Source organism: Podarcis gaigeae (assembly GCF_964106915.1).
Source record: "Podarcis gaigeae genome assembly, chromosome: 1".
In the NCBI taxonomy this organism is placed as follows: Eukaryota; Metazoa; Chordata; class Lepidosauria; order Squamata; family Lacertidae; genus Podarcis; species Podarcis gaigeae.
The window spans coordinates 1,749,814-1,761,650 of record NC_139678.1 but is presented as its reverse complement, the minus strand read 5'-3'; the positions used below and the strand labels follow the sequence as shown (position 1 = coordinate 1,761,650).

Sequence of the window (11,837 nt, the reverse complement as noted above, 5' to 3'; positions counted from 1 at the left end):
GCCTTTGACTGGACTTAAACATCCAGGGGTCCTTTACCTTTATTTCTGGACCAGATTCTTTCTATCTGCAGGTTAGATGGGAAGCAAACTTTTACTGTTGGTGTCAATAGTCAGCTTTCAGCCATTCCACCTCCACGCTTAAGACAGATTTCTCCTAAGCTTGCCACAAGCAAGGCCCAGGCAAGTTTTTCAAAAGCACCAAAGTATAGGATGCCACAAGATGGCAGCAAATCATCACCCGAGTTACACAAATCAGAAGGCTGAACTACGTTGAAGTTTTTACAACCTGTGTAAAATTTGACTATTTATGCATGCATAATCCCAACTTTTGTTCCTTTTTCTTCGAGGCAACAACTTGCATGCTCCTAATCGCCTTGTTCACAATTCCTTTTCTTATTCCACTATTCCCCTACAGGAGCCTCATGTTCAGTTAGTCCTAGAAACTTACCTGCTTTCCACCTGCCTGTCAGCACCAAACAGAATTCCTGAAGCCCCTGCCCCTTATAGCGCACGCGGGGAACCTTTGAGCCCTCCAGATGGTGCTGAATTACAGCTCCCAGAATCCCTAGCCCCTAACCTCTGGGGCTGATGTAATTCACCAGGCGGCACGGGGGCAAAGGTTCCCCCCACCTGCCGTATACCATGATTGAGCAAAGAAGAGACCACTTTTTTTTGCATAGGATAGATTTCCGACAAAAGCAGACACTGGGCAGTCCATACACTTAGCAAATTCTTGCAACCCCTCTTTTCCAGCCCCCGCAAATCCCTACAAGTGTCTAGCTTGATTAGTGATGAAGGCACAGCCCTCCACATGTTGATGGACTTCAACTTCCATCAACCTCACCCAAGTGGATGGTCTCAGGCTCCCCGCTTTTAAGAATGTGCTTTCTACATAACAGCTAAAAATGAACTAAGCTTTACTCTTAACACTTTCTCCAGGGGAAGGGAGAGCAAAGCCTATCTGGTTTTGTAAGGAGGTAGGAAGAAGAGCTCCAGCAACACTGTTCTTGAGATGGAGAAGGGTGTTTTTTCAACAGATGTATAAACTACCCATTTCAGAATAACCCCTGTGGAAAAGCTGCATTTGCAGCTGCCTGGTTTCTCCAGAGGAAAATGTTGGCCTGAAACTCACTGAGTTCGGAAGTTTATTTACATATCTTACAACGAGGAGGTGTAACAATAAAGTGCGTCTTTGAAAAAGGGGTGCCCTTTGTGATTTGCAGTTGGTCACGTGACCTTCTCGGGCAGCATCTGGGCGTCAAAGGCGTAGTGCGTGTAATGGTGGACCTTCTCTGCCTTCTGCTGGCTCATCCGGGTGCGGGCTGCCATCTCGCCCGGGGAACTGGGAAAGAGCAAGAAGAAAGGAAGGCTGAGCTCCATCGCAAGCCAGCAGGCAGTTGCTGCAGCAAGCAGGAGAAACACGGTGTGCGTTTGGGCCGCAGGAGGCTTCTTCCAATGTGCCTGAAGGGGGAAGGGGAGGAGGAAGAGCCAAGTGACCAGCAGCCTGCTCAGAACAGCAGTGGATGGCTCTGGTTTCACACACCAAGTTGCATTGAGGAATTTGCTCCCAAAGAATGTGGCAGGGGCTGCTATCTGAGGTCAGAGTCCCTGAACAGATATCGGCCATCACAAGCTGAGGAGGGAGCATGCAGCCCGTCAGGACGAGGCCCTGCCCAAGCCCTACCTGTTGGCTGCTTCCTTCACCGAGCGAAAGCAATGGCACAAGGCCAGGGCCTCTGGGTAGCTGAGGCAGGGAATGCTCAGGTAGAAGCGGAGGGCATCTTGCCTGTGCCCCTGCACCTCTGTGGGCACTTGGATGGCCACGTCTTTCCGCTGCTCCAGCGAAGCCAGCTCCTTCAGCAAGTCAGCCGTCTCCTCTTGGCAGGAGCTGAAGAGCACCCGGATTCCTGCCTGGACGAAGGCCAACAGGAGGCTGTCATAGTGCCGGGTTCTGTGGAACACTCTCCGTGCTTCTCCTGGAAGTTTACAGAACAAGAGTTTGGTGTTGGCATTTCTCCTGCACTGCCACCTGGGAGAGGCTTCCAGATTTCTCACTATCAGTGGCCTTTCATTCCTTGATGCCCCAAGTGGCAAGAGATCAGCTTCAATGTGCTAAGCACAGAGATGTGGGGAAGTTGTGGCGCTCTGGGTGTTCTTGGGCTAACTCAACCTCACCCCTGATGTTGACCTGGTCCAGCAAAGCCTGGAGGATGAGCACACGCTCTCCATCCCATCTCTAGCAGAAGGGCCAGTTGTGTTCTCAGCTCCTTAGCAGCTGCTGCAAGTTGTCAGCTGTTACAGCATTTCACAGCCTAGGGGGGCAGAGGAAGACCCTTAAAATCAGGACCCATCTTTCTCTTCTCTTTCACCCAGAAGGAGAGTTGAGTGGAAACCAAGTAGGCAGATACAAGTTCCTGATCATCCCTACACTACCAAAAAAGGTGCAGTTCCTGGTTGCCTCTTCATTCTTCAAAGTGGAGTGAAGAACCTTATCGCCTTTCAGTGCCTGATCAGAAGCAGCTGGGATAGATTCTACTCAGCACTTGGTGGGACAACACAGTTTACCAGCTTCCCTGTAAGGTCCTGTGTGCAACCATGTTATGTTTCTACCTCCTAAATGGCCATCTCTGCTCACCCGTATTTGCAGTGCTGCACCTGCTGCATTTTCTGTTTAACGCTAAACGGCACAGCCAGCAGAGCTGGAAGCTGAAATGCTAAATGCCCAAGGAGAAAACCCGCCAAAGCCAGGAGACCCACCTGCTTTCACTCTCTCCTCCACAATCACACAGATCCTGTCAAACTTGCTCTTCAGCTGCTGCACTCGCTGGACCACTCTGCTCCTGTGTGCCGGGTTCAGCAGCTCCGCCTGGCATCTCCTCTCCACGGCCAGCCGGCTGCTGACAACGTAATCGCAGCTGCCCAGTGAGCAAACGTGGACCTTGACTCCGTGAACAGCTTTCAGGGTGGAAATGACGTCCGGCCCAGAGGAGATCTCACGGCTGTCAACCAGAACGCAGAGAGGCAGCGGCGGGTTCTTCCGGGAGCAGAGAGCCGTAAGGTGCCCCAAAGAGCTTTCTGGCTGAAAACATCACAGGAGAAATCATCACTCATCATCTGCAAAGCAGCCAGAGCAGGAGAAAGCGAAGGCTGAGCTTTCGTTATCATCACCCTTCATAGTGCGTTACCAATGCAGCCCAGAGCCTTGCAGGGCTTCCCAGGTGACACAAGACCACAGTCCCTGCCTCCAAAGAGCTTCCAGACTCTTGGAAGGTGTTGGTTTACTTTTACTACTACTACTACTACTACTACTATGATTATGTATTGATTTATACCCAGCCTTTTCCCCATAGCAGCTAAAAACAGGGAGGTGGAGAGTGGAACATTCATTTAGGCAGAGGTTGGATGTTGACCATTTGTCAGGGATTCTTCAGCTGTGACTCCTGCATCGCAGGATTCTACCCTTCTATGATTCTACCATCTGAGGGCCCCCTCCAGACATCCTTTTCATCAAGCATTAATAGTGATTTGTTCTCAAGAAGCTATTGGGGCAGTTACACACAATCCCACTTTCAACACTGCTTGCGCCTGTGAAGGTTTTGGGGGGCAGTCATGCCGCTTCATTTCCAACCAGGGAACGCCTTGTTACGTCCTGCAGAAATTCTGTACCTCAAAAGTTCCAGGTTGTTTGTGTTGTGTGGCTTTTTATGCACTGCAGTGCATGAGTGTCCCCTCCAGGTGGCGCTGAGGACGCATCACAGAAAAGCTCCTAAAGTGAAATGATGTGTGGATGGCTCAGTATAAAGAGACCACAAAGGCACTATCAGCGCATCAATGACCTGTTTAGGGCCCTAAAATAGACCACCAGGAAAAACAACAGGGAAAGATAAGGGCTGGTAGTTTGCCTGACAGTCCAAATATTGCATAGAAAATGGCAGTATTTGTCAAGTGCAGATGGTGACAGCAGCCACGAAATTAAAAGACACCTGCTTCTTGGGAGAAGGGCAATGACAGGCCTAGACAGCATCTTAAGAAGTAGAGACATCACCTTGCCAACAAAGGTTCGTATAGTTCAAGCTATGGTTTTCCCAGTAGTGATGTATGGAAGTGAGAGCTGAACCATCAAGAAGGCTGATCGCCGAAGAATGGATGCTTTTGAATTCTGGTGCTGGAAGACACTCTTGAGAGTCCCATGGACTGCAAGAAGATCAAACCTCTCCATTCTGAAGGAAATCAGCCCTGAGTGCTCACTGGAAGGACAGATCCTGAAGCTGAGACTCCAAGACTTTGGCCACCTCATGAGAAGAGAAGACTCCCTGGAAAAGACCCTTATGTTGGGAAAGATGGAGGGCGCAAGGAGAAGGGGACGGCAGAGGACAAGATGGTTGGATAGTGTTTTCGAGGTTACCAGCATGAGTCTGACCAAACTGTGGGAGGCAGTGGAAGACAGGAGTGCCTGGCGTGCTCTGGTCCAGGGGGTCACAAAGAGTCGGACACGACTAAACGACTAAACAACAACAAAAAGTATAAGTAGATAAATAGGGACCGCTCTGGCGGGAAGATAAACAGCGTTTCCATGCGCTGCTCTGGTTCGCTAGAAGTGGCTTAGTCATGCTGGCCACATGACCCGGAAGTTGTCTGCGGACAAACGCCGGCTCCCTCGGCCTATAGAGCGAGATGAGTGCCGCAACCTTTTTGATGTGCTTTTGAACTGCTAGGTGGGCAAGTGGTACAGAACCTAATCCCACTTTTGTTTAGACATGCTTCTAGCCTCATAGTAGAACAATTGCATACGCATGGAGGAAGTCACCTGCAAATTATTCCAACGGGACACCTTCTGGGGACGAGGAGGTGGTGCCCTCCCCACCAATCTTTCATTGACCTCAAGCCTTCTGTAGTCCTCTAGGCGCTCAATAAAACGTAAATGCCATTGCAAAAAGAGCTCATGCACATTTATTCAATTTACATGCAGAAGGTGATTTGTGCAACCCCCAACATTTCTGGTCTGAAGCCATTAGGCAGAAACGCTATAAAAGGCCTCTGAGCATGACCAAGGGGAACCGGGGTGCTACCAGCCAAAAGTGTGCAGAACAACTGCCTGTTCCCAGTACTGAAATGAGGCTGCATTTTAATGTTGTATTTTGATCTTGTTGTTAAGTTGTATTTTAATCAATTGTTTTTATACTTGGTGTTAGCCGCCCTGAGCCCGGTCTTAGCTGGGGAGGGAGGGGTATAAATAAAATTTATTGTTATTATTTTATTATTACTACATTTTCACAGTGGAGGAGGCAACCAAGGGGGCGGGGGGAGCTTTTGCTGAAGGTTCTCAAGGAAAGCCTGAAGAAGCATCCCTGGCGCTGAGGGATATCTTGCCTCCTGGCGAGAGCTTTGACCAGATCGCTTTCAGGGCTTTGGTCTGTTATTCTAATCCTGGCCACAGATAAACCAGCAAAGGAAGGAACAGCTTGAACACAACCCATACCTTTGACGTTGCCTGGAAGTCCAGTTCTTCCGACAAGGAAGATTTCAGTCCCACGAGCCCTTGGGTCCTGCTCTCTTGGGGCGGACGGATCTCAGCCTTTGGAGCTGATGTTCTGCAGTCCAGACGGTGGTCTAAAGCCTGCGATGAGGACGCATGCGAGCCCTGGTCCGCTTTTGCGACGGGAGGCGGTTCCCTTCTGACCCCTCCTTCATCTTCACTCGAGCTGCTGAGAATCTGGATCCGGGAGCGTTTCTTGAGCAGCGGGGGAGCAGCCCCTGCCTCTTTCAGCTTCCTCCTGCGTCGGGTGCAATACTGCTTTCTCCCGTGTCCAAAGCTCTCCTGCAGCAGGTTGAAGTCAACACAAACTTCCTCATCTTCACTGGAGCAGCTTTGGGAGTCCTCCACCTCCTCCACACAGAAACTGTCTGCCAAGTAGCTTTCGTCCTGCTCTGGAACCTGGAAGGAAATGAAACCGCTGAGGAGAACCCACGCCACGATTTGCGTATCTCCAAGGCAGGGCCACAGAACGTCTTGAGCCTCACGTGGGCTGTAGCTGCAGGCCTGGCCAGCTCTAGCAGATGAAATGCAGGTGACCTTTCCAGTCAAGCCTGGAGGAGTTTTCAGCGCATGAGGCTGGCACAGTTTCTAATGACACAATAACGTTGATGTGCCACTTTCTTCTCAGGTTCACAGGTATGTATGGAATATGGCAGAAATCCAGAAGGCAAATGCCTTAATTTGCAGGAGCCAGTTTATTTTGGCACGTCTACCCCACCCTTTCTATTGAAAAATACAGTAAGAACCTGGGATAAAGTGGCGTCGACATGCTGAGGAACCAAGCTCTTTCATTTTAACACCTGAGCCAGGTTTTCCCAGGCCCCTGCACACTGCAAAAACACTCCCCCACCCCAGTTCCTGGACTGTTCACATCTCTCCCTGAGTTGCTGCCTGGACTCCCGTCACAGGCTGAAGAAGTGTTAGAAAGCAGTAGTTCTGTGCCTGAAGGATGCCTGGGTTTAGGGAGAAGCTCAATGTGTTCTAGATGCGCTTGCACTCCCCTGAAGGATCTGTTTTTTGGTTTGGGGCGGAGGATCCAGTCCTGTCCCTGGACTCCCAAGCGTTCTCAGTGACACCAAGGGAGTTCCCTCTCCCAGCTGATGCTGGCACATGAGCGGTGGCTTCACCGAGAGAGAGGCAGGCTGGCCAAGGGCAGCCGTGCTCTGGGGACCTTTTGGCATGTGGGGCTGCCCTGGAAGCTGCAGCTGGTATTGACTTTTAATAGTGGCAAGATTTGTTCACAGCCACTTGGCCCAGTTAAAGGACCTTCCCTGGCTACCAGTGTTTTCCCGAGCCCAATTCATGGTGGCATTACTGTCCTTTGAGGCCAAACTTGCTTGACTCCCCAGTGCCGAAAGGAAGGCCAAGCTCCCTATCAATCAAGCTACCTATATAAGGTCCTTCTGCTTGTGGCTATGAGGGAGGGGGGACTTCTCAAGCTCAGCATCCCAACTAGGGACCACATTCCTCAGAGAAGTCTGCCTGACACAGACTTTTCCCAGGTCATTCAGGTGGAATCAGAATCCTGTTCTTAGGTTGTGCCCCCCCCCCCAAATCACGCTGCCTTTTCTTTCTTCTGCCTTACAATAGCTCTGATTTGCGATATTTGTACTTTGCATTGTTTTTATCTTTTGATTCATGTGAACCGCACTGGGGATTTTTATCGAAGGGTGGTATTAAACAAACCCCAACTGTGTTGAGGCAGCAGGTTCTGCCTTGCTAAGAAGTCAGCCCACCTTGGAACAATCCTTTCGGCCTTGTCCTTTAAGACAACACTCGTGAAAAGCAACCATTCGCTCTGATAAGGCTGTGAGAAACCAACAAGCAGCATTTCTGGATCAAGACCAGCCCCAGTTTGTGCTTTGGACACAACCCTCCCTGTCTGCCTTCCTACCTGTGAGAAAACAGCCACCGAGTTGCATCCTTTCTGCATCTTATACCTGTTGCCAACAGCTGGGCTTCGTACAGATTTCAGGTAGACTGCATGCATCTCAGATTCTGAGCAGAGAGAAAAAAGAACAGCAGTCAGGCAGACAGAAGAGGAACTGAAGCCGCAGTCAGAACTGAAGTCGCAGGCAGAAAGAATATTACTTGCTAAAAATTGGAAAACACAAGAACTACCAACAGTGGAAGATTGGCAGATGAAGATGATGGACTTTTCGGAGCTAGCTGACCTGACTGGAAGAATCCGCGACCAGAAAGAAGAGGAGTTTCAAGGGGACTGGAGGAAATTCAAGGACTATTTGAATAAATATTGTAATATAAAAAAATTAGAAATTACTTGAAAGAAACAAATAGGCCTAGGACAAATTAAGTTATAATTAAATAAATGGGATTCAGAATGTTAAGAAAAGTGAATAAGATGACTATAATTGGAAATTGTTTTAGTTTAATAATGATATTGGAAAGCTGTTACTTTTAAATTACAAGGAAACTCAGAAGGGAGGGATTTGAGGAAGTCAAGTAAGATGTTTAAAAAGTTGGATTTGTGAAGAATTAAGTTTGTTATTAGTGTCTATTTGTTTATTGTTCCCCCCCCTTTCCTTTTTTTTCCCCTTCTCTTTTTCCTTTTCTATTTTTGTGTATCATTTTGCTTTGTGGTTTGTGTTATTATGGTGGAAAATTTAATAAAAATTTATTTTTTAAAAAAAAGTGTCTCTGTAGGGTGGGGGAAAGTTGTGTTGTGCAGGGCAGCTTACTTTGCGGATCCCGTTACAATTCCCACCACACAGACTCTGCAGCAATCAGGGGCCTGTTAGTAGCAGAGAAACCCTTCCCACAATGGCGCTGGGGGGACAGGTTCCACATGTGGCAATTGCTGCCACACAGAAGCAGTTCAGTGGCCTCCAAGCATCCATCTCAACATGCCGTTCATTCTCTATCCACTTCCAGGCCTCGGTCCAAATGCTGGCTATTCAAGCTCTCCTGCAGTTTGTGCCTTTGTTCCTCACCTTTCCACTTTGTTGATGATACTGCAGCATGGACCGAAGCACCACAGTCCTGATTTACTGCTGCTACCTGATTTCCAAAAACTGACATGCTGACTGCTACTGGGAGGACTGGTGCCAGTGAAAAAGGAAAATTAGACCAAAGGAAGTGCCAGCTAACAGGAAAAGGGCAGGGTTTTCCTTCACTTACCATTGAGATCTTGCATAATCTGTGTCTCATCATTTAAAAACTCGACGAGGGAAGAACTCTGCACATTTTCCGAGCCGACGCTCTCGTCAGATGAAACCTCCATGGCTCCTTCCTCAGAAAGTTCCGCCTCTTGGTCCAGGAAGTATTTGGCTGCGTTCTACATGAAGCAAGAGAGTTCCTGCAGACTCTGCTGTAGAACCAGCCATGCCAGGTGGCCGGGGACTGGCCAACCCCCACGCCAGGGCTGATCAGAACTGGGCTTCCTTTAGGAACTGGCCACGGGCAAGGACACGATCCCATGTTGCCAGCCAGCCCACGAAGCCCCACCACCACCAGCCGTGCAGATCAAGTGATCTGAGGCCACAGCCTCACATGGAAAGAAGAAGCACCCCATTGGCGGGGGCCAAAGCCTCCAAGTGCAGAAACTGTTTGTCCATCGCTCAATTACAAAACACAAGGCCAAAAGTACCTCTCCCCGAATTCCTTGGTTTGGTATTAGTTTCCTGCATTTGGGATTCAATCCCTGACAGCATCTGCAAGTAGGCCTGGGAATGACTCCAGCCTAAAACCCTGGAGAGCCACTGCTGCCAGTCTGTGGACAATGCTGAGCTAGATGGATCAAAGCCCGTATAAGGCAGCTTCCAGTTTTATAATGACTTCTCGGGCAGAGAGAGGCCTCTCCTCCTTACCTGAAACCAGATCCTCTTCTTTAACTGGGGATGGGAAGGGCTGAATGACACACCAAGTATGTGTCATCCTGCGCAGCTGAGCTGCATGGCCCTGCTCCAAAACTGAAATTTGGCCTAACAGAGGAGACTCTGTTTCCAAGCATGTTCCCCTCACGCGCACTGCCCCGTATTTCCTTCCTGTCTAAGGTTCCAGAGGGGGGAACGAAAAGCACAGTACCCCAAGCCTCAAAGAAGCATCGCTGTGTGTCATATGCGCACCTTCCTGGCAGCAGCGTCTGCCCTTTTCCGCCTCTTCACACCTGGCTTCTTGCTCCAGCTCTTCTCAGGGCAATCTGGGCTTGCGTCGCTAGACAAATCTGACTGAAACAGAGCACAGACACTGGTCAACAGTGGCATCAGAGCCAGATTCCTCTGGCCTTAACTGCTGCTCCATGCTACCCTGGCAGGGACTTTATGGGTCTGGCTTAACCAAAACTTGCAGCCTTTGGCTTCAAATCTGGGATGCTATAGGCAGCCTGGTTCATGTTCCTTATGATTAATGTTGATGGTGAAATTACACTTAAGGGGTGGTTAAAGAATTATGGAGGAAGAGTGGAGGAGAGGGAGGGGGTGGCCTGTTCAGCCGTTTCTGGTGGAGACCCAGAACCCCTGCAGGGGCAGCATCTTTGCAGGTGGCCAAGAGGACGACTCAGGGTAAAGCAGCCTACTGGTTTTCTGAGTACATTCAACTGAGAATGCTGCCCAAATATCTCTCCATCTGAAGAATAAACTTTACCACATTTTACAGGAACTGCTTTGAGCACAGGTGTCATTGTGGGAAACGTAGTATATAAATGAATTGACTATAAAAAAAAACTATTTTACTTCTGCTAGATATCTCAAAACTAATCAGCTCCTGTCCTATTGCAGGTTAAAGCCATTTTAGATAAAAATGGTAATAAACATTTCCTAACAATAAAGAGGGATGTTTAAGCCAACCGGAGCAAAATGTGTTTTATGTGTTTTTCCTGCCCTGACGGGGGTATTTACTCACTGTGACGAGCGGACGTCTCCGTTTCTTGACAGCAAATACTGGCGATTCCAAGTCACAGTCATCATCAATCTTGGGAGAAGGAAGGAAGACGTCAAAACACATTTAGAAACCGCACAGAGAGGAGTTTTGTTTGGATCTTGGTGGCCTTTAATTTTAACTGAGCTGACTCACGTTTTGAGATGTGAAAACGTTCACTTTCTTCTTATTTTTTCTGAGAAAAACAATTTCTTCTTCGCTTTCACTGCCGGCCCCAACTGCGAAGGAGTATGTGGGTAACAATAATAAGAAAGTGTGTGTGTGTTTTTCACCATACAATATATTTGTAAGTCCGAGAGGAAAATGCTTTCTCCCTTTTTTCTTTAAATAAGGCATTTCTGAATTGGCTTGGGAGGTTGCTATTGTCGGCCTGTGATTCCTCATCCATTCAGGGTTCAGTTGGGGCAACTTAGTATTTCCCAGCATAGGAAAACAGCCGGCTGCACTGCCTTGCGGAGCTGGAAATTAAGAGTGCTACCGAGTGATAGGGATGAGGGGAAAGAGAAGGGGAAAACACTAAACCAACATCACTTATCTGTTCTTGGACATGTTGTCAGCCCACGTACAAGAGCTGTTGCTCCTCCTACAGGTAGCCAGAGAGGCACCTCTGGAACAAGGTATCTCCAGCTGACTCCATTTCTCCCCTCCCTGCCACTTTTGCCCCATTTTCCAACTCTTCCCTGCACATATTCCTCAAGGTTGTGTTGGTTTGAATTAATTTTTTTGCAGAGAATGAATGAATTAATTTATTACGGTCATAGACCAGAAAAAACAACGATAGTTTACAAGGGGAGTAATGGTGTCAATTAAAAATTGTAAAATTATACATAAAAGCAATACACATATGCACACACGCACACACGCACACACGCACACACGCACTACAATATATGTATAGACTTAAAAAAATGAGGGGGCTTGTCCAGGGGTCAAGTCTTTTACTTTTTTACAGCTAAAGCCCTCCGCTTGATCGCAGCCGCAGAAAATTTGGCCACTTTCAGTGTTACTTCTGGGTTTTTATCTCCTAGTAGGATTTTCAGCCGCTGAGATTCAGATCGACCTGGAAATTTCTGAACGATAGGGGAAATAAACAGTGACCTGATATCCCCGTAGAGGTCGCAGTGTAGCAACACATGTGAAACCGTTTCCACCTCTTTCAGACCACATGGGCAGACTCGTTCAGCATAGGGTTTGCCCACGTATCTGCCCTTTAGTAAGGCAGATGGCAGTACATCAAATCTGGTAAGGGTAAACGCCCGCCTGTATTTTGCGATTTGTAAATCCAGCAAATATGGTGTTAGATTGAACCCTTTTCCATAATCTTGGATGGCTGGATATTTATCTATCTTGCTCATATGGTCCTGAAGCTCTACATCTCCTATTCGCTGGCTCACCATCCTTTTAG

The 11,837-nt window shown here is 48.4% G+C and overlaps 1 protein-coding gene across 2 annotated transcripts in view; it reads right to left on the bottom strand.

The window, feature by feature from the left end:
- Window positions 1-1,132: 1,132 nt before the first annotated feature.
- FANCM (FA complementation group M) overlaps window positions 1,133-11,837 on the bottom strand; it is a 54,299-nt gene continuing 43,594 nt past the window's right edge. For both annotated transcript variants that reach the window (XM_083730479.1, XM_083730480.1), the window contains 9 exons: window positions 10,568-10,650; window positions 10,397-10,465; window positions 9,622-9,723; window positions 8,675-8,831; window positions 7,431-7,534; window positions 5,480-5,935; window positions 2,758-3,079; window positions 1,685-1,976; window positions 1,133-1,342 (listed from right to left, as the gene is read on the bottom strand). In XM_083730479.1, the coding sequence (XP_083586605.1) occupies window positions 1,228-1,342; window positions 1,685-1,976; window positions 2,758-3,079; window positions 5,480-5,935; window positions 7,431-7,534; window positions 8,675-8,831; window positions 9,622-9,723; window positions 10,397-10,465; window positions 10,568-10,650 (1,700 nt within the window). In that variant the 3' untranslated portion in view covers window positions 1,133-1,227. The remainder of the gene's footprint in view (window positions 1,343-1,684; window positions 1,977-2,757; window positions 3,080-5,479; window positions 5,936-7,430; window positions 7,535-8,674; window positions 8,832-9,621; window positions 9,724-10,396; window positions 10,466-10,567; window positions 10,651-11,837) is intronic.